We start from the raw sequence: 22,050 nt of genomic DNA, 5'->3' as shown, positions 1-22,050 counted from the left end.
ATGTTACATTTCCTCTGTGCAGGGATAAAAAAGCAATATAAAATACTGGTTTGTGGGCTAAGTGGAGTTTTCATCTTTTCTGACATCTTTTTTTTTTTTTTGGCTCTGTTCTTAAATATCAGATGAAGAAATGACATGCTTCTAAAAAGCACATTCTATTCTCATTCTCTTTCTGTCTCTGTCCTTCTAATCAAAGCAATATTGTTGGGGAGAAATCCGAAGATTACTTTGTTATGGAAAAATAGATGAACCAAATAAGAAACACCCTTAAAAGGCAGTGCATTGCACATCAGAAGTCACCAGTGTGATTTTTCTTTTCTACACACTTTCTAATAAAATATATTTGAAATTTTTTAGTGGTAAATCATTTATCCTTTGCATCCAGGGTTATTTATTAAATAACTTTGTGGGTAAAATATAAAAAAAAAAAGTCACCATTGACCAGCAGGCCTCTTCATCCTCTGCATGTGAAAATTTCCGCCCTGCTGCCTATCAATAGTTATTTCTACCCTGAGTTCCTTAGACTGTGTTATCAAAGTGACTCTGCAGCTCCAGCTGTTTTGTTTCAGATGCCTGAATTAAGGCTTGCCTTAATACGAGTAATAGGAGAAGCTTTCTACCTAACCTAATATTCCTCCAATATTCTTTCATTGTTTTAAAATCTGCAAACTGGTGATTCTTAAACTTTACTATGTGTTGAATCACTTACAGGGCTCTGAAAACCCAGGTTTTAAGAAGGTTTCTGAGACACAACCTCCAGAATTTCTGATTCAGGAAATGTGGGATGGGGCCCTCATGTCTACATTTCTCACAAGTCTCTTGGAGGTGCTGGTGCTGCTGTCCCAGGACCACACTTTGGGAATTTATTTTCCCCACATCACTCCCCTTAGTGCAGGGCTGATTGGAGAACGAGATTGAAGTGGTGTGGCTCCACTTCAGGACATAAAGGGAATTGAGTCCTATTTCTTCCAGTTTTATCAAATTTTTGTTGTCCTTAGACATGGAGTAAACATTGCCTATTTTTAAAAGGTAAATAAAGCAAAGTATTTCTGCTTTCAATACAGCTTTTTCTACCTTTTTTTTTGTATAAATTTTGCCCCCATTGATGATGGCATTATTCCAGTACATGCAATCATTTTATTCTCATAAGAAAGTCAAATACTGCCCCCTTGTTGGGAATTTTTATCTCTTAAAGTAAATTGAAATGGGGCCTCAGGGGTTAAGATGCAACCTATAAAGGTGTTCATAGCCACTGCAGCACCAGTTTGAGCCCCAGCCAGGGAGCTACCCACATGGCGCAGCAGACCACTCCTGACTCACCCACTGCTCCCCTCAGCAGTGCATTTCAGTTAATCCACCTGTTCTAATCCCCACTCTGTCTCTGGTGAATCTTCTTGCCCCCCAACACACACACACATAGCCCTATGGCCTGTACCCCAGTTCTTGTATGCATAAATAAATAAATCTTTTTAAAAATTCTATTAAAAAAAGTAAATTGAAATGGTTTATATTTTGTTTATAGGAAGCTTACTTGATTTCTTAAAAGATGGAGAAGGAAGAGCTCTGAAATTACCAAATCTTGTGGACATGGCAGCACAGGTAGGCCCCAGGGTTTAACAACATGCATTTAACAACATGCAAAGTACATTCAGTCATGGGGTAACACATGCCCTGTCCCCTCGGTATCCACAGGTTGCTGCAGGAATGGCTTACATCGAGCGCATGAATTATATCCACAGAGATCTTCGATCAGCAAACATTCTAGTAGGAAATGGATTAATATGCAAGATTGCTGACTTTGGATTGGCCAGATTGATCGAAGACAATGAGTACACAGCAAGACAAGGTGAGCACTTATTTTATGAGGACAGCTCATGGTTGGTACATCCTTTCTCCCTCCTTCCTTTCCCTTTCTCCAGAGAATACTTGCAATGTCATGCTTCATCTGGGCTGCATGAACTGGCAGGAATTTGTCATTCTTCAGAGGGGAGAGTATAGTGGGTTCAGTGGATGCATGAGATACTGCCTTTTGGTGAGTGAGCATCCTCCCGGCTCAGGCCAGGCCTGAATACTTTTCCTTTGGACAAGAGTGGTGGAAGACCAAGGATTCAGTCATGAAATAGCTCGTTGATCTATTAAAGTCTCAGGAAAAAAACAGAAGGCACCCTCATTGGAGAATTTAATAAAAGAGTTATTTACAAAGGAATGGGCTGGGCTGGGTTTTGGAAAACCAATAGGCATAATGCAGTATGAAATCTCTAGTAAGAGCATTGGAATTGAAACCTGAAGGCAAGGGGGAAGGAGAGAGCAGCAGAACTAAGAACTGGCAGCTGTGCAGAGAGGACTACCTTTCATAAGAGGAGCCAAGCTGCAGGGATGAATCTGGGGAATTAACACCTGGACTCATTCTTTTGCCAGCCTCCAGATCTTCTGCCAGCAGGAACCAGAGGTCAAAGGAGACTGTTGATGAGTCCTGATGGGTTCAGAGGAGGCAGGAGAATAAAAGAATGGAACAATAGAAAATACTAACAGAGTCACTTGAAAGGCTTCACTTCCTCTAATCATCCCCTCCGCCCCACCCCCTACAGAGATTTGTAGAAATAAGCCTCTAGATAAAATCCTCTCCAGTAAGATAGCTTTCTGGGTACTTTAAGAGCACCGGAATCCAGGGAGGAAATTTCCAGGAATATTTGCTGTCTTCCTGGGTCTTCGTGTTGCACTTGGCAGGTAAATGTGTGCAATTAAGTATGTTGTTTGCAATCATATGTAGAATAGAATGTTGTTACCTGAGGGAAATGGTTAACCTTCGTGCTGGTGTTTTTAACCAAGTCTAGTCATTCCAAGCAAGGCTGAGAGTGACTGGAATATATATCCAGAGTGCTTTTTCTACTGGATATCGTAATGCTGGCCTTTGGAATGATTCTTTCACTTCGTGCCAATTTTTTCCTTCTTTATTTGACTCTGAGAATGGAACAGCAGCCTCAAGTGATGAAGAAAAATGTTAAACTAAGACCCTGGATGGTACAGATACTGTCCAAATGCTAAATTACATGTCGGTCAGACAGCTCAGCTATTTGAATCTCCCCAACACGTGGTAGTTCTTGTCCTGCAGCCAAATGCCCATATATCAAACATGCCCAAGCCCCTCTCTCTCTCTCTCTCTCTCTCTCTCTCTCTCTCTCTCTCTCTCTTTCTCTGTCTGTGTGTGTCTCTCTCTCTCTCTCTCTCTCTCTCTCTCTCTCACACACACACACACACACACACACACACACACACACGCAGTGCAGAGCCAGATGGCACACTGTATCTCTCTAATCAAAGGCACCCGGGCAGCTTCGATTGGCACTGACAGTCCAGAGAGAAACGTGGGCTTGATTTTGTGTCAAGGTGAGCTGAGAGAGTCTGCGGTGCCCCTGGGTCTGAGACCTGGCCCTAAATGAGAGATTTTACCCTGAGGCAAACCTGTCAGATCCCAGCCCACAAGCCCAGAAGGAGAGCAGAATGGTGAAGTTTGTGAGACATGAATGCTTGATTTAAGAAGGATTGAGAATGGAGCATGGGTTTTGCATAAGTGTCCTTCTGTGTGTGGGTTGAGTCCTGGGGCCAGAGAATGTCTTTCAGGATTTGTGTCTCCTCTATTGCTGGACTCTGGATTCTATAGAATTTGTAGTTAACAACCTTGAACCATCCATAAAAGAGAAAGTTGCAGGGCCAAAAGCCCAAGGATGCTAACAGGGCTGCTGTGGACAGGATCTGGGTATTTATTGTAGTTCACAGAGTGGGATCCCTCTGTGGGTGGTGGGCACTCTGGGTGGTAGGCACCCAGTATAACCGAGTCCCTCACTAGTTCCTCCTCATAGCACACTGCTGCCATGGAGTGGGGCCAAACAGGCCCCCTGGATCTGGACATCAAACCCCACCTTCCTCCTCAGTTAGCATCCTGATTGCTTTTCCAGGAATATTGGCTGTCTTCCTGGGTCTTCGTGTTGCACTTGGTAGGTAAATGTGTGCAATTAAGTATGTTGTTTGCAATCATATGTAGAATAGAATGTTGTTACCTGAGGGAAATGGTTAACCTTCGTGCTGTTGTTTTTAACCAAGTCTAGTCATTCCAAGCAAGGCTGAGAGTGACTGGAATATATTGTAGTCACTCTTATATCTGCTTTACCTCACCTCTGCCTTTGCTTTCCCTGATGCTGACCTGACTCCTTCCAGAGGATCAGCTTCATACCTTTTGTGCCAGATTTCCTTCACTTAATTTCCAAAAAGAATATTCCACCCTTCCCTTAAAACTTTTTTCTTCTCTCTTCCTTTTACAAAAATCTTCAGATTCTTCCCAAACACTGGGAAAAGATAAGTAAGGGGAAGTAAAATAAAGCTGCAAGAAAAATAAAGCTCTGGCAGCCTAAGGACTTGCCAGAGATTAAAAGAAACACTGTCCTGCCACAGAGGAGGAGCAAGGAGCCAGAGCATCTGTGGAATACCTGTCAAGTTCAGCCCTGAGGGGGAAAATGTGAGGAGGGAAACAGGAGATATAGACTGAGGGGGGTAAGTGCCCTGTGTGTTAAATAATCTGTACACACAGCTAGTACGATGGCGGAGGCAGGATTTGAGTCCAGGTCTGACCCTGTGGCATCCAGCCTCTTATGCGGTGCTGACGGCCTCTCATCAATCCAGTAATTAAAAGAACAAGATATGAAAATTTGGATAAGTCCTTTCCCCCTTTATTTTATGGAAAACTTTTAAAGGGGCACCTTCTAATGTGCATGTGAGGGAGTTAGAAAGACCTTCATTTTTCAACTCTGGGACAACCCAGCTGTTTATAAAACTCTCCCAAAGGTCTGCCCTGCCCAGGCCTCTTTATGAGCAGAAAGAGCTTGTGTATGTCTGCTGATGTGCTCTGCAGATGGCAAGCGTGCTGCACGCTGAAGTTCCTGCTGGGGATTAATCAACTCCTCCAGACAGCTGGTCCGTGTGCCTGATAATATTTGTAAGTCGGGTTTTATGTTACCCACAGGTCACAGCCGGGCTGCATCTTGATTATGGCTGTGTGGGCTGTATTCAGGAGCATGTGCCAAACACAGGTATTACAGGACTGTGAGTGCCAATTGTTTTTCAAGACAGTTGTTAGGTTCCCATCTAAGGGCACACTGAAATATCCTTCCCTCCACCCCTGGGGTGGATGAGGTAGCATTTCCCAGGATACACGCAGAATTGGAATTTGAACCTGTGTTAAACAGCCCTTACTATGGTTCTTTCCTCCTGCCACCCTCAGTCCCCTTTGGAACTCTGAACAGAAACCCTGTGTCAGGGTGAAGGTCAAGACCAGGCCTGTAACAACAGGCCAACAGCATTCTAGAGGTATCTAGAAATTATTTGGCGTTGCTCATTCTCTAGTATGTGTACATCTCCCTCAATTAGAGCAGATAGATCTTCTTTAGTCAAAGCTTAGTTCTGTCTTTGCTAAATCCTGTCAAATTAGGATCTGCAAGTAATGTCAAGTCAACATTAACTATTTGGGTGCCCTGTCTGTGAAAGGGACTTTGCTAGGAGCTACTGATATAAGAAAGGCTGAACTGCATAGGAACTTATAGGAGCAAAGAGGAAGTCAGACAACTGAATTTGAAACTCAATTCTGTCACCTACCAGATCTTGCATAAGTTATTTAACTTTTTCATTCTTCAGTTTGTTTCTCTGTAGAATGGAATATACTTTCCCTGCTTTGTGCTTTAATTTTGTGACGATTAAGTGAACAAGTACATGTAAAATGTTTAGCACAGTGCCAGCACATAGTGATTGGTAAGTTAAAAATAGCCTTGTCATTATGTTCTGTACAATTCTTAAGTCCTTGAGAAATAAACAAATTAAAGAATGAATTCTAGACACAATGGAAAGGCCCAAGTACTATTTGGGAACAGGGAAGAGGAATCAACGATAATTCCCAAGTAGTCAAATGCAAGTAACCATGAGAATGGAGTTGCCAACAATAGAAATGTGAGTCAGGAAGATCTTATTTTCAGAGAGAGTGACTTTGGTTTTGGATCTGCTAAGCTTGAGGTGGTTCTGGTGAAACATCCAAGGGCGGTGTCTCAGCCCAGAGGTCAGTTGGGGTGTCTTCGCCATGGATCCTCACTGCTCAGCTTTTCCTACTGCATCACCACCCACCTACTGACCATGGCCTCTCAGCACACACTACCTGCACACTCTCCAGGTCTGATCACAGTCACCTCCCTACCCCAGCACTGCACCTTCATCACAGAATCATTCCAGAGCTGAATGTGTACAGACACCACAAGGAACTGCTATCTGTCCTGTTGTCCTCACACATCTACACCGCACCTGTCTCCTGTGATCACCAGCCTTGACAGCCATCAACAAATCTTGCTTTCCAAGACTCACACCCCTCCAGTCATCAGTCCTTCAAGGCTTACACAAACAGGAAGCAGTGGGAGAATTCTTGACAGACTCTTGGTCTTTTTCTTCAGAAGCTTTCAGGAAGCTCAGTGCTGTCTAATTTTGATTTAAATCTAGCAAGTTCAGGTAGACCTGACATGTATAAAAAAATTTATTTATTTATGCATACAAGAACTGGGGTGTAGGCCAGAGGTGCAGGGGAGGTGAGAGGATTCACCAGAGACAGAGTTGGGAGCAGAACAGGCAGATGTACTGAAATACACTGCTAAGGGAGGCAGCAACAGTAGAGGTCTGCTGAGCCAGTAGTTTAGCTCCCTGGCTGGTTGGGTATCAAACTCGTGCTGCAGTGGCTGGAGATAGCTTGATAGTGTTGTGTCTTTAACCCCTGCATTACCAGGGAGGCCCAAGAATGACTTTTTTAGTGGACACTTATGATGAAGAGTCCACTGCCAGCATTCTACCCCTTACATTCTCTCTTCTAGCCAGTAACCACCACCAAAAGTAGCCACTGTTTTTCCCTCTGTCATCATTTTACCTGTGACTTGAACTTCATATAAATGAATCCCCAGTATTACTCTTTCATATCTGGCTTCTTCCCCATCATTATTTTTGAGTCATCCATATTGCTGCATGTAATAGTAATTCTTTCCTTTTCATTGATGAGTAGTATTCCATTGTACATTAAAATATAGTCATGCATCATTTAGCAATGGGCCATATATGCAATGGTGGCCTGAACATACTACCACACAGTTGAGGTGTATAATAGACTGTTCCATCTAGATCTGTGTAATTATATTCTATGACATTCCCACAACAATGAAATCACCTAACAACATATTTCTCAGTGTGTATTCCCTTTTTTAAGCAACACATAACTATATATCAGTTTACTCATTCTACTGGTATTTTCAGTTTGGGCCATTACAATTGAAGCTGCTGTGACAGTAGATGTAGGTCCTCTTATCTCTCGGCTGTCTTCCCAGGAGTGGAATTGTTGGTCACAGGGCCAGCCTATGGCTAGATTTGTAGATACTGCCCAGTAGATCTTGTGGGCCTGTCTCAAAGGTAGACCACATAGTAGCTGTGTTGGTTGTGATATTGTATTTCCCTCTTAGGCTACTGAGGCAGCCTAATGTGACTGAGGAACTTGTGGTTGATGTTAGAAGACCCAGGTTTGAACCAGCTCTATCACTTATAAGCATGGTGTCCCCAGCAAATCATTTAACCTTTCTGAGCCTCATTTTTACCATCTGTAAAATGTAAATAATTAATATAACTACCTCATATAATTAGTGTGAGTATTAAATGGACTGTTTTATTAAACTCTATTATACAAGAGCCATTCTTATAACCTGAACTTTTTGTTTGATGTATGTTTCCCTTTAAAATGGTCTTTATTTTCTTACCTGAAAGTTTTTTTGATCATCTTTATCGAAGTAATGTTGGTTTACATCACTGTCTATGTTTTAGATGTATAGGTTTAACCTCTACAGATGTAATCATGCCATGCTCAGGGACTGTTATGGCTTCCTGAACCTCGGAGAAGGGTTGTTGGAGACATCAGGACTCTTGCACATGGCAAGGAGGCTTTGGGGTCGTGGAGGCACAAGAGCTCTGGCGCTAGATAAACCCTGTCCAAATGCTAACTGTGCTATCTCCTGGTCATAGATTTTGCTAAACTCTAGCCTCTCTGAGCCCCAGTTTTCTCATCTATGAAATAGGTCTGATATTGGTTACCTTTTAGGTGGTGACGCCATTAATATTATTCACTCCTTCCCATTCCTCCTGGCTGGCAATGCTAAATCAGGTATCTTTTTGGATAGCCAGACTGCTTTCCTTCTCCTCCCCTAAATCTCACTCACACACCCTTAACCCTCCCAAAGATGGCAGGGATTGGATTGGTTATGAGTGTGACCCAGAAAATCAAATTATCTTGGTGTGAATCCAAGCATCTCTGCTAATTAAGTGTGAGACTGTGGGCAAGTTACTTAACCTCTCTGAGCCTACATTTCCACTGGAAAAAAGGATAATAATCTACATCATAGAATTGGTGTGTGACTTCCCTGGGAATATGTGTAAAGTACTTAGAACAAAGCAAACTGATATCAGCTGAGCTAATAGTTGTGTAGTTGTAGTTGGTAGTAACAATAATAGTAATAGTATTGATCCAAATGAATGATAATAGCTGTTTCTCTCTCTCCCTGCCTCTCTCCCCCGTCTTTCCCTCCTCCTCCTCTCCCCCCTACACATGCACACGCAGATACACACACCCCCACTCCTTGGATTTTCTTGACCTGTTCTTATACCCATATAACCAACTTCACCTGATTTGAATCACCTTGAAAAAAGAAACAGAGTTGCCCATCTTTGGGGGGATATTTTTAGGTTTTTGTTTTAAGCTCTAAGTTAGCAACAGGATCACTGTTGAGGCAGTAAATGTCAAGGAAATTTAGTGTTTAGGTCTTTAGAATGCATATAGAAAAGCGGGCATTCGGAACTTTGTATAAGATCTGCTGTACATTTTGGTTTGTGTATTAAATAGAAGAAAAATGTGTCTGTTCAAATACTCCCAGTTTTGAGGGCTTAAGTTGAATAGATTATTGTCTGGAGGAAAATGCACATATAAATTAGAATGCAAAGAATTCATAATTGTTGCAGTTTTCTTGTTAATTATTTCATGTTAAAAAATTGTTACTGTATAAATTAACACATTCTTTCATGAAGAACATATTTTAGAAAGATTTGTTACTTTAATAACTCTTTGTGTATTAGAAATCCCAGATGCCTGTACTAATTAAATATAATCAGATTTTGGATTCAAAAAGCACAGTAGCCATTTAACACAAACAAGCAAGCAGCTAGGTTGACAAACACAGTCAGGAAGAAGCAGTTTCTTTCAAATTTTGAATTTCACAATTCAGAACTGTGAACTCGATTCCTGTCCTTCCTTTGTGTTACAATGACTGGGGATTATCAGCCTCTGAACACCAGCTTTCCAGCTCAAGGGCTCCTGCAGAATTATTCATCAGTCTCTTCTGAGGCCCCTATAATCCCGTGGCAGATCAAGGCTGATCTCGCCATGAGATGCCCTCCCTCTGCCCCCATCAGCACATGCATTTCTTGTTCTCTGTCAACAACAGCACTGCAATTCCCACACAGGGTGCTGTGACCTGAACAGCAAATGTCAGGGAGAGGGGGGAGGGAGAAACCCTTTTAATTATTGAATTTAATCTAATTCTTCCCATGCTAGAGAAGAAAACCGTCCTTTGACAAAAAGCAAACCCTTTCCAACACAGCCATTGTTCTGAGTACTAAGCAGGAAACTGGTTTGTTTGATTTGACCACACAGTTCCCCCACCCTCATGCCCACGTTCAGAGCTTATCATCTATCCTGAGGGGCTGTCCAGTGAGAGCCAGGGAACTTCCCTATGGACTGCCCTGCCCTCGGCCAGGTCGGAGCCATCTTTCCTGCCAAGCTGATGAGTTGCATGCCTGAACCAAGCCTGGTTCTAATCAAGCCTCCCAGATCCCGAGTTTGGTACATTTCCATCACTAGGCAGAAAAAGTGCCTTCATTTGTATTCTGCTGCTTATAGCTCCGGGCTTCCACCAGCACTTCTGAGAGAGATGCTTTGTTTATCTGCTGAGCCATGGTGGAGCTCCAGGGGCCAGGTTAACCGTGGAGGCTAGTGGGTCAGACTGCCAGGGAAAGGGAGAGGAATTGTACAGATTATTCATTTCCTTCATCGAAAGGACATGGAGAAAGGCAAAGTAAAATGAAAATAAAAGGGACTTTAAATCACCCTTGTCTACCCCTGTCTCTCTTTTAAGATTAAAACTGTGGGAAGGAGGTAGATTCATTTCTTCCACTCAGGCAGCTTCCTGACTGCCCCGGGAGGAAACAGATGGGACTGATGTACTGGTGTACGCACTGGTCAACAAGAGCCCTCGTGTCTGGATACTTCCCTCTGTGTCTGCACTGGGCACCTGTGCATTGTATTCTATGTAGATACCGCGCTCACTTGCACTGTCTTGAGCAGAGCAATTTGGCAGTTGGTTCTGAATGGTCAAGTGCAAGTCCTTGGTCTGTGCATCCCACTTTTCCTAGCAATCACCAAGAAGGAAGCAGATGGTCACACTCTGTGATTTTAAAGTGTGTAAATAGGAACTGCCGACTGCTATCAAACATCAAAAATGTCACTTGGCTTCCTTGTCTTGCTTTGCTGGCGTAAAGGAACTCTTGCATTTGCATCTGGATAGTCAGGGCCAGGCAATGCATATGAAAACTGCCCCAAGTTTTAAAGTCCTTCTTCTAGCCAAGAAGGGTGCTCATCCCCCTAACAGTATAGGCACAGAGCAGTAAGGGGTACTTTCTGAAAAAGTAACCCCCTAAAATGGTGGTTGTCTTCTGTATATCCTTTCTTCCTTCAATTCCTCCCTAACTCCAAACCAAACCTTCAGCATGACCAGCAACTGTTTTCAAGCAATATCCCCCAGCCCCCATGCTTGCCCATGCTGCCTGGCACCATTCCTGGCATGATCTCAGACCTTCTGGGAGTGGCTGGATTCCTGAAATGACTGCTCTGTTGAACTACATCCCAGAAGTCCATTTATTACCAAGGTCTGAGTTCTCATCACCCTGAACAAAAGTGTGCAGATGATTCCAGGCCCACACATGGTTTTCTTGCCTTGTATTCTGCACAGTGTCGATAAAGGTAGTGTCTGTCCCACTGGGGCTCTGAGTCAGAGTTTTTATTGTGATATTGCTTCCCTTTTGGCTCTTAAAAGCTGGATGGTTACAATTATTCAGAGCTGTGGTGTTCTATAACAACAAGGAGAGCTCCTCCTTTCTCAATTCTGACTAAAACAAACATTTCAATAAGCCCCCATCACTGTCTGCACTTTGGGCAAAGTCCCCTTGATGGCTCTTGGATTTTCTTCCTGGGAGTAAAGGAACCAAACACCTATGATTGCAAGAGACATTCATCGATTTCATTCTTTACTTTTATTTTGCCAGTAAGTTATCCTGAGTCATCATTGTTCACCATTGGGTGGAGGGTGATAGGGAAAGGCAGGCAGCCCAGAGCATCTTCCGCTAACCTTCTAGCTCCCTAATAGATGTCTAGGTGAAGTTTACAGACTCTTCTCCCAGTCAGGCTTGCTTCTCTTCCACACTTCATCTTCCTCAGCAGCTGGACCCCACAGCCAGTGCCGTGACTCGTCTTATCACCCTTTCTCCCTGATGGCAGGGTCTGCTCCCCTCTACCCTCCAGTTGTACTGGATTAGGTTTTCAAATAGCCACTAATGGACATTCCCAACCTCTAGCCCTCTGGGGCTCTCTTTGGAACTTTGCTCCCCCCTCTCAGCCTGAATATTCCTGTTGTGGATTCAGCCATACCAGACCTTCTCTGATCCATGTCTGGCTAACTGACCCAGGTACTTTGCAGTATGTTCAAGCCCTACCTCTGGTCTCTGGTTCTTGTCTCCCTTGATCAACTTGGTATCCTTTACCTATACTCGCCATGGGACAGCCACTTCATACTTCCTGTCTCCTTCATCTCAAATTCCCTGCTCACCATTATGCATTTCACATGGAATATCCTCTTAATCCATTATACCATTTACTTTTCACTTATTTTTATTTTAAAAACATGGTACTTAAATCTTATGAAATTAACATAGAAGTTTCATCAGAATTTGTCACCAGGAATAACTGGAAATCATAAAGTTGTATTATTCCAGGCATTTTTAGGAAATTTGAGTCATTCCCTTGGCCTACTGTGAAAATTCTGAGTTTTTGCTTTGCCAGGTTTTATTGGATTTCAAATCATTGTTTTGCTTGAATAACCACAAAGTTTCCAGGTCAGGTCAGCTTTGATTTTACAGCTTTTACAGGATATCCTGTCCTAGTCCTGCCTTGTCACCCTTCCCTGCCTCAATGTAACCAGCTTCCCGTTATTGGCATAGATCATGATTTCGTTTCTTTTATTCCCCAGGGTGACTTTAAAGTTGAAACACTGCATGCATATTATTTAATATTGGATGTAATAATTTGCAGAGTTTGTGGCTTCATAATTAAAGAAAACATTGGATGGGAATTTTGGTTCAGAGAAACAGTGTCTATTATTGATGCTAATCCCTTTCTTCCATGAAAATGCTCTTGGGGCACCACTTACGTTCTCTGTAGGAAGGATTGGCGCCTTTTATCCTGCACTGGCTTGGCCTTCTCCACCTTGGCCCAGTTTTTTAATCAGAGGGAATATTTTCTGAGACAGGGCTATGAAATTGGCCTAGTCACTAGAAAACAACAACGAAAAAGGACTTGATGGTCCAAGTCTCCACAAGAGCTGGGAAAGTGAGCTGGGCCCTACCAAGGGGTGTCCCGGTCCACACCCTGAGCCTCACCCAGAGAGAAAGCAGCAAGATTTTGATATGGCCACCTCTACTCAAAGCTCCTTTCCCTCCTTCCTGAATCCTCTTCTTCCTAAAGCCAGTACTACAGTGAAGTTCTCTGTTGAGATTGGCTTTTAGTTCTGTCCCACCAGTTGCCTGGAAAGTACTGGATGAGCAGTTTTCTCAGGAAGGCATCCCACTGAGCTGAGGAGTTACTGGACACTCAGTAAGTCCTCAGTGAGTGATTGATGAGTGTATTAGATTTTCTTCATCCTCTCTGCCTCTCTTGAAATTTGGAGAGATTTGGCTATCCTCGTGCAACTCAGTGCTTTAAATTACTATTAATATCCAAATAAAATAATAGCTATCACACAGTCCCAGATGCTATGCTGAGCACTTTCTCTTCTGTGGAACAAAACTATTATTGTTTCTACCTCATTTAGCATGACCTACAATTCTTAGTAAGCCTACTCAGCTTGAGTCTTACCTCCTTTATTTATGTTTAGCTACTGTGGTGGCTACTATCATCAAGCATTAAACTGGCATTTATAGTGCTGGCTCCAAGTGCATGGAAGAGATCAAGGAAGTCTGGAGTAATCACAGATGACATCATGAAGGAGGTGAGACTTGAGCTGAGTAGGCTTTAGCTAATCACATAGAAGGAAAGAAGAGTTTTTGAACAAACCAAAATAAAGGAAGTGAGTATGATTTGCCAAGTTCAGGATGCAGAATTTGGGAAAGCAAACTAGACTAGATTTGCTATGTATTTAGGATAGCAAAAACAACAGTAGAGTAGCTATGTGGGTACTTGGAAACCAGGTGGGGGGTGTTGACTTAATGCAGTAAGGAAGCCACTATAATGGGGGGGGGTCTTTATGAAACTGAGGTTTAAAGAGATCTGTTGAAAGCTCAATGAGCTGAAGCGAGGCACCATGGCAGGATGACTTATAAAAGCCGTAAGAACTTGAACCAGGTTTTGGCAGTGAGTTTAAACAGGAGAGGGCAATTTGAAAGTCATTGAAAACAGGAGGCATTTGTGAAGGATCAGGTCTGAGGTTTACGGAAAGAAAAATCCCAGCTGACTGTTAGGGTTTTTACCTTGAAACCTAGCAGAATGGTGATCTGAACCCCAGAAAAGGGATAGTGAAAAAAGGGACCCTTTTTATCTTAAAATATTAAAGTGATAATAAACCTTATGTCAGTCAGTAAAATTTACCACCTAGTAAAAGAACCTCCTTTATAATAAAATGTCTTCTTGATAGTAGGATGGCTAGGTGAAATATTAATTTGGATTCATAGTTGCTACACAAGATAAAAATGGGACACCTTGGGGGCTTCTTCCTTAGACATTCACAAATCAGGAGCCACAACTTCAGATGAGAGACAAAATCTGTCTAGTGTATCCATCCCTATTCACTTAGAGATGACAGGCAGGGTTATACCCACGAGAGGGTGTATACCCTCAGGGAATAAGCAGAGCAATCTCTAACCCTCAGGGTCCAAGACCCTTGTAATTAGAGTGGGAGAATGAAGAAGAGCCTACAGCTGAGACAAAAGAAATGCTTAGAACATCAGGGGAGAATAAACTCAGAAAGATAATTAAGTCATTTCTTATAGAAATGTTTGAGCTTCACAGAGTGTCAGAGTATGCTAAGTTTTACCCCTTTGTTCCTGAGATTATTGGTATTATTCACATGTGAAAAGTATGCTAAGAGAGCACAAATGTAACTGGAGCCACTAGCTCAATAAACATGATGACAAAAGTGACAATGGAAGCATAATCTACCCAATTGCTAATTGCTAATAGTCACCCATGGGCCTTAAAATGTCATGATGCTTTCCCAGAGCTTTGAAAAGTTAACATTCACATTCTGTCTCATCACAAATTGTCCTCAAAGTAGTGATATGTTGTTGTCTCCCTTGTTTTAAAGACAAGGAGCAAGAGCAAAATGGAGATGTCATCACAGCAATGCTCACAAGCTCTAGCGGCTTCCTGTAGCCCTTAGGATGGGATCCAAAGGCTGTCATGTTGCCTTGCAAAGCATAAGGTCCATCCTTACAGCCCTTTATTATTTTCTGTAACACCTGTGTGGTGGCAGCCCAGGTGCAGGGCAGGCAGGTTCACTGTGGATTCAAGCAAATGGTTATTGAATAAAGGATCTTGGAGCCCTCGGTAGATTTGACAGGGCTTTAATGCTGAAGCAGGGAACCAGATACAGGAAGACCAGCAGGCAGGGAGACAGGGTCTGAGATACAGGCAGCAACCAAGTCTCCCAGCCCCCTCAATCTCCACACTCTCTCCCTGGCTTCCCTCTGGCTTCTCTTCTCTCATCATCTCCCAGTCTCTGCTCAGGTGTACATACTTACAGGTATGCATGCCCTGTGCTTGCTGGCTTCTTGGCCTCTGTGTCCATAATCATAGGCACACATGCCCCGTGTTCATGCCTCTCGGCCCCAGGTGTCCGTGCATGCCCCATGCTCATGCTCCCAAGTGCTTTTCGCACCAACACAATACTACATGTGGGCAACAAAACCTAAAGCAAGGCCTAAGGTGGTGATTGCAGAGCTAGCGGTGGGAGGTAGGAAAGAGCAACTCCACTTTCCCTACCGCCTGTCACTCTCTAATACATCTACTGACCAATCATTTATTTTATCTCCTTCCCAAACTTAGTTGCAAGTTCCATGAGAGCCAGAGGTTCACTGTTTCATCCCTAGTACTAAGTACAGTGCCAGGCACATGGAGAAAACTCCAGAAATACTTCGGGAGAGAACAAAACCAGCCCGGCACTAGTGGCATTTTTATTGCTGTGTTCTAGACTGTCTTTTTTCTCTTTGTAAGGTCAGGAATGGCCACGGAACAGGTTTTCTATGACCCCATGCAGGCAGGGTAAAGGAGGAGAGAGTCCTGGAGACCTCGGCGGGTTTTCAGGATTTTATTGGGATTTACCGGGTACACAGCAGGCAGGGAGGGGTGCTGGGGGGCCGGGAGGCTGCAGTCCTCCCAGCCCCCAGCAAATCCTCACTCTAGCTGGACTCTCTGGTGTTCTCTCTGCTTCTCTTCTTCTCTCAGCTTCCGTTCGTTCTTGGCTTCTGCTGGTGTCCCCATGATGCCGCCCTTATAAACTCAGTCTCTCAGCCCAGGTGTACCCACTTCAGGTGCCCGCCATCAGGCATGCATTCAGGACCACAGGGTTCCCTCATCTATCCTAATGGCGGGAGGGCAGAAAAGCCTGATACTTTTACCTTACCCTACATCTTGCTTACAACACGGATGATTATTAGCTTTATTTTAATAAGACTAGGGCTCCGTGAGGTTAAATGATTGGCATCCAGTCATCTGCTTTCATCCCTTTCTGTTAAATGGGTTTTTCTATAGCTTATGAACACTCTGGCAACTTGTGCTTCTGCTGATGTAACACACACACACATGCACACACGCACACACGCACACTGTAGCCCCTGTCTGGTGCTTCCTCACCTCAGACAGAATCACTCAGACCCAAAGGGGATCTGAGTACACTTCATTGGCACTAAAATCAGAGTTTTCCAGGTGTTGTAAGTTCCATTAATATGTGATAGATGCTTTTCTCTGGTAGTTGGCAGTTGTTAGACTCTTAGAAAAGCATCCAGATGGTGACAGCAGGCAGTGACACTGGTCACCGAGGACAAGGAGAGGACTCTCCAGTGGGCAAGAAGATATTAAATCCCATAAGGAACCTCAGTTATTTTGCCTGGAATCGAAGTCTGGAAATTCTGATTAGTTGTCCATTTATTCATTTATTGAGCAATCTTTATCTAGTACTTTTGGTTCACCAAGCACAGGACTCCGTGCTGGAGATAATGGTAGCCTTCCAAAATGACCTGCTCTAACCCTTAAGACATTATCAGGAGAGATGCACTTCAGACATCCCTGAATAGTATCAATTATACAGAGCACATGCTCCAGCAAGACAGAGTAAAGGGACCTACCCCTGTCTCAGTCCTCACTGAGATTCCTTGTGCAAGTAACACTGAGGCTAAGAACGAAGCAGGATATGGAGTTCGCTGTGTGGTGGGGAGTTTGGGCAAAGGGTACAGCCTGTGCCATGGCCCTTCAACAGGTAGGAGCAGTCAGAGAAGGACAATGGGGATGTTGGGGTTGGAGAAGGGAGCCCCAAAATGACATGGAGAGGCTGGAGAAGTAGGAAGCAAGGACTAGATTATATGTGTGGGTTCAATTGTCAGGCCATGTCAGGAGTCCAGGCAGGTGACAATGAGCCAGTGAGGACTAGAGTGAGGTGGTGAAGAGGAAGAGGAATGGACACTTCCATGGGTGTGCAATAAGTCCAGTATGAAGAATGAAAAAGCAGCAGGGGCCATATTAATTCAGCAAGCTTTACTGAACTCTGCTGCACAGTCACTGTGCTATTGAGCACCAGTGAAGAAAGAACAGACACAGCACCAGGCAAAGGGTATGCTCAGCACTCTGAGGTCATCAACTGGGCAGTTTTCAAGGTGGCAAACACTGAAAAGGAAGCAGAGTTGTGGGAAGGCTGAATTTTGGGTGTTGTATTCAAGACCTCCCAATGGAGTCATTGAGGAGGGGATTGAACTGTCAGGAAATTGGGACACCTGGTGACACAAATGCAGGCATCATGGGAATCCACGGGAACAAATAAGTTCCCCTGTTATTACACAAAGCTTATGGCCTTTGTCCTGTTTACATCTCAGCAGAATTTAGAGAAACAGTTTCAGATGGATGTAAGAAATTGTTATGGAAAACACTGGTATGTTTACTCCACACAGAACATGATTCAGCCTTAGTCTATCTGGTTCTCTCTATTATTCCAGGGAGGTGAATGACTAAAGTACAAAGACACTTTGACTTGCATGCTGGTTCTAGCACGTGGGCCCCTGTGACACTCCACACCAGTTTTCACCCATGTGTTTTTTCCCATGGAGGGCTGTAAAATTTGCAACCCCTGCCTGGAAAATGGTCAGTGAAAACGGTGCTTTCGAGTTCATACATAAATACATACAGATTATGGCCTTTTCATATTGGCTTAAAAGAATGTTAATCGGTTCAAGTAATTCAGTATGAAATAAAAACCAAGGTGGTGATAATTCCTTTATTTTCTCAGTTCATCTAAACATTGAACAAGTACCCCGAGGGTTCCCATGTCCTCCAAAGCTCATAATATTAATGACAGAGATCATCATACCTGTATCATTTGCTACATTTCCTCCAATAAATTACAGAGGAGAGAAAACTGTTGGTATCTGAATCCTGCTTGCAAAAAGGAGATTTTTTAAGACCAGTGAATCAGCTAGTTACAAAATAATACCTGGTTCATTGTAGAGCAGGTCTCCAGGCATCGTCTCCTTTTTCCTACAAATCCATACTGCTTAGAAGGATGCTTTGGTCCTGACATTATGCCTGCCATGATTTCGGAGAAAACATCTGAGGGGGTGAACTTGCTTTTAAGGGAAAGTCTATATTTACATCCAGGAGATCCTTCCTCCCAACTTCATTCAAGTAGCGAGCCCCTCACTGCCCCCAGCAGGGCCTGGGTTGCCATTCCCACAGACCAGGTTTGCAGTGTGCACCCTGCACTGTCATTTGCTGAGAGCACCTGCCCAAAACCCCATAAACTGACCCCCATTTGGAACCACATTTGTATCCTCAGGTGGAAAACCAAGGGGAAATAAGAGGTAAAGAGATGGATGAGGAGAGGAGTGAGCTTTGGATTATTTCTTTTCACTTGAAATGTCAACTAATGATGAACAGCTTATCACTGCTTTAATTTAACTTTTCTCCTTAAAAAGGAAAATATGATTTATCTTTAAAGAAGCTTCTTTTGTCAGTAGTGGCTGCTATTTTAAGACAGAAAAGAAGTTGGACAAAGACATTCTTCATTTTTCCCATTCAAAATGTGTTAGTTGTAAATACATTGCTTATCTTAAAAAGAAAACTGATGCAAAATAAATTAAAGTAAGTTGCTGTTAGTCAGTCAAAGCATGTCATCTACAAATGATTTCCAATCAAAGACCCATTACATTACACAGCCTTTGTTTTAATTTATTTTTCAAGGTATATAATAATTCTTATTGTAGATGATATAAGGAGAAAATAATAAAGCAGGCACTCGTGCAACTGACTGATCTATTGACAAGGGAGGAGGGGAGTGCATCTGAAATTATAAAATTCAGAAAATCCAAATTAACTTTATCCAAATTTTAGTTTACTTTCAGAATACATTCATCTTCACCAGTGTTGTAGGATTAAAAGAAAGGAAGACTCCCTTTTGTATGTCATTTTATTTACAGGATTTTTCTACACAGTGGAGAAAAATGTTCTATTTGCTTCAGATATGGACATAGGTTTCCAAGCCATTTGGTTGGAGAAATGGTTTAAATAGGAATGAATTTAATAAACCTTTAATTCTCTGAAATAAGAGAACTCCAGCTGAGGTTTGTTCCAGGGCACAGTCTGCCCTCGACACTGAAGAAAATCTATCACATTAATCCCAGCGGCTCAGCGTCCAAAGCCGTGTGAACAGAATGCTCGAGGATAGATTGTGAGAAGAATGCTTTGAAAGAAACTTTAAAAACAAAATGACTGTTCAGAGAATACCAGGCCTTGTGTGGAGTCATGCAGCACTTAAAAAAAGATATAAATAATTATGCTTGAAAAACATAGTTAATTAAAAATAATTCAATACATAAAAGGAAAAGAAACTATAGAATAACTTATCTGTTCCAGTGTTATATGAGACACCACATAATGAAATAGGATTTTTTTTTTTTAATTTCATTTCACACTGGCTTATATGGAGAGGAAAATTATATTGCCAGAAAATGCTAGATAGATTTGCTAAGATACTATCATGTACTGTATTTAAAACAAAAATCTAATTGCTATAATTTATCATACCTCTGGTTATTAAATCCATACTAATCTAAGATTTTAATCATTTGCCACTTTTGCACACTGTGACTTTTCACAGAAGATACTATGAAATTTTCTGATATTGTCAGCCTTTGTGTGATTTTTTTTTAGGAGCATCTAAGTAAAATTAACATGCTTTAGACATATAATTGTGTTTACATCAGTAATAAAAATTCCCTGTGTTTTTCCTCTTAGTTTGTTCAGTAAAATATCTGGAACTGCTTTATAATTGCTGAGCCTAATGTGCGTGAGCCCAGGCTGCTGAATCAATTTTAATTCCCTGTGCACACATCTAGCCTTGTAAAGAGCAGGGTGGACACTACTTTTCCATTTGGACTGGAGAGACGATTCTTTTAATAATGAAAAAAAAATGAAAGAAAAGAGTCTACTGCCTTTGGCATGAATTTGTTCCTTGGTCTTGAGAAATCAGAGACTCATGAGACAATCACTGAGGCAAGATTGCTCTTCAAAAATAAAATTTAGAGCTGGCAGAAGTGAGGCAGGGAGGTAAGGAGGGATCATGCAATGTGGAAGAATGAAAGATGGCCACTCTCGGTGAGAGAGGGTGGAGGGAAGAAAGAGAGTAGAGGGAGGGAAATAGCCAGAGAAGGCATTTCTCTCTGAGGGTGTGGGAAGCATGTTCAACACAACATGTGGGCTGTGGCGAATTGTCTCTAATAGCAGAAGCATGGTGTTTCCATTTGGTTTTTATGCGCCTCCTAACAGTACACTGTGGCCTTATAAAGCAATGGATTCTTTGCTGTACAAGAGTAGCATTATGATTTCTATGTATTTGTTAACCTATGTGTATTTGTTAAATTATAGCTTATTTCAAAGCAAATATATATACACACACACACATCTCCATTTCCCAAATCTACAAGTTAGCCCCACCTCCAGACCAAACTTATGACATTCAGTATGATGTGATAGATTCAGGCTTCAGATAGATGAAGCCAGAACTTTAAGTGGTTTGAAGACCAATGCTTTGATAGGAAAATTAAAATTAAACTGACTTGCTTAAGATCACAGAGCCAGGGCCAGACCCCACAGCTTCTTTGTTTCACTTCCTTCCTATCCTCCTCTCTAAACCTGCTCCAACGAAAGTGGCTTCCTAGTGCTTCTCCTCCCTACTCCATTCCCTGCCATGTGCTGCCTGACAAGTAACCAGATGTTCTTTCTGCAGGTGCAAAGTTCCCCATTAAGTGGACGGCCCCCGAGGCAGCCCTGTATGGGAGGTTCACGATCAAGTCTGACGTGTGGTCTTTTGGAATCTTACTCACAGAGCTGGTCACCAAAGGGAGAGTGCCATACCCAGGTAAGAGCAGGCGCCCACAGAAGTGGATCTCTGACCCCATGCTCTTTCAACAATATCTGGGGAAACCTCACTGTTTGCCTTTTAATCCCCATCCACAGCTTTCTGCCCACCACGAGTTTAAAGAACCTGAACAGGTATTTAGTCAGAGAAAAGCAGCACTGGGAACTACCATAATAATGTAGACAGGCAGCCACCACAAATTACGTGTCGGCATTAATCTAATTAGCAGCTGGTATGAATGCTTCGATCCACCCCACTTAGTGGGATCTCTCCTCTCTCAGTGGGCAAGTGTGTCTGTGGCTCCCAGAGCAGAAACCTCTGCCCAAATTGAGTTTGCAGAGACTTCTAGGAAAGAAAAGGAGAAACACCCCCACTGCTTTTTGATTAGACTATAGCACTGACCCATGGAGTGAAGCTGGCAGGAAGATGCCAGGACCTGTTCTCTCTGCAGGCCTCAGCTCCAGATGGCCAGAGAAAGTAGAGGCATGTGCGCAACACAATTTAGAGGCTGCTCCCTGCCTGTTTCTGTACAGTCGAAATACTATGCAAAAGCACATGTAATGTATTGAAACTGCATTCTTAGGTTCTGAAATTTTCTGAATTATCAGATTCCTGCTCTCCAAAGAAACCACAAGTTTAGGTTATCCAGGCTAAAATTCATTAATTTAGACAGATGATGACGTAAAGAACACATGTGGTATTTCACCTCCACGCTTTAATGGTAATAGCACAGGCATGCTAGGTTTTCTGAAATGTTAAGGACATATTTTTCAGTTACTGCTCAGTAAAGATAGAACTAGCTCCCTGTCATTCCCTTGCCTAAGAAAGGAGCTTAACAAAAAGCAGTGATGGAAGCGATAGTGGAGATTAATGAGGAATTGAGGTCTCCTGCAAATCCTGGGTTTATAATTGTAGCTTTGCAGTCAGAGGAGCCAGCAAGGGCAGATTAATTTGTAATCCCTTTGTTCATTTTTGTGATTGTTTCTGGTCATCT

At 42.7% G+C, this 22,050-nt stretch overlaps 1 protein-coding gene across 3 annotated transcripts in view; it reads left to right on the top strand.

Annotated features, from left to right (window-relative positions):
* The window catches only part of FYN (FYN proto-oncogene, Src family tyrosine kinase), a 199,794-nt gene that overhangs the window by 166,417 nt on the left and 11,327 nt on the right, over positions 1-22,050 (top strand). For all 3 annotated transcript variants that reach the window (XM_037520246.2, XM_037520245.2, XM_037520244.2), the window contains 3 exons: positions 1,523-1,599; positions 1,693-1,846; positions 20,925-21,056. In XM_037520246.2, coding sequence (XP_037376143.1) covers positions 1,523-1,599; positions 1,693-1,846; positions 20,925-21,056 — 363 coding nt within the window. The remainder of the gene's footprint in view (positions 1-1,522; positions 1,600-1,692; positions 1,847-20,924; positions 21,057-22,050) is intronic.

Source organism: Talpa occidentalis, unplaced genomic scaffold (genome assembly GCF_014898055.3).
Source record: "Talpa occidentalis isolate TD23 unplaced genomic scaffold, MPIMG_talOcc4v2.1 talOcc4.2, whole genome shotgun sequence".
NCBI classification, from domain to species: Eukaryota; Metazoa; Chordata; class Mammalia; order Eulipotyphla; family Talpidae; genus Talpa; species Talpa occidentalis.
The sequence above is the reverse complement of the archived record's forward strand: the minus strand, read 5'-3'. Positions and strand labels throughout refer to the sequence as shown.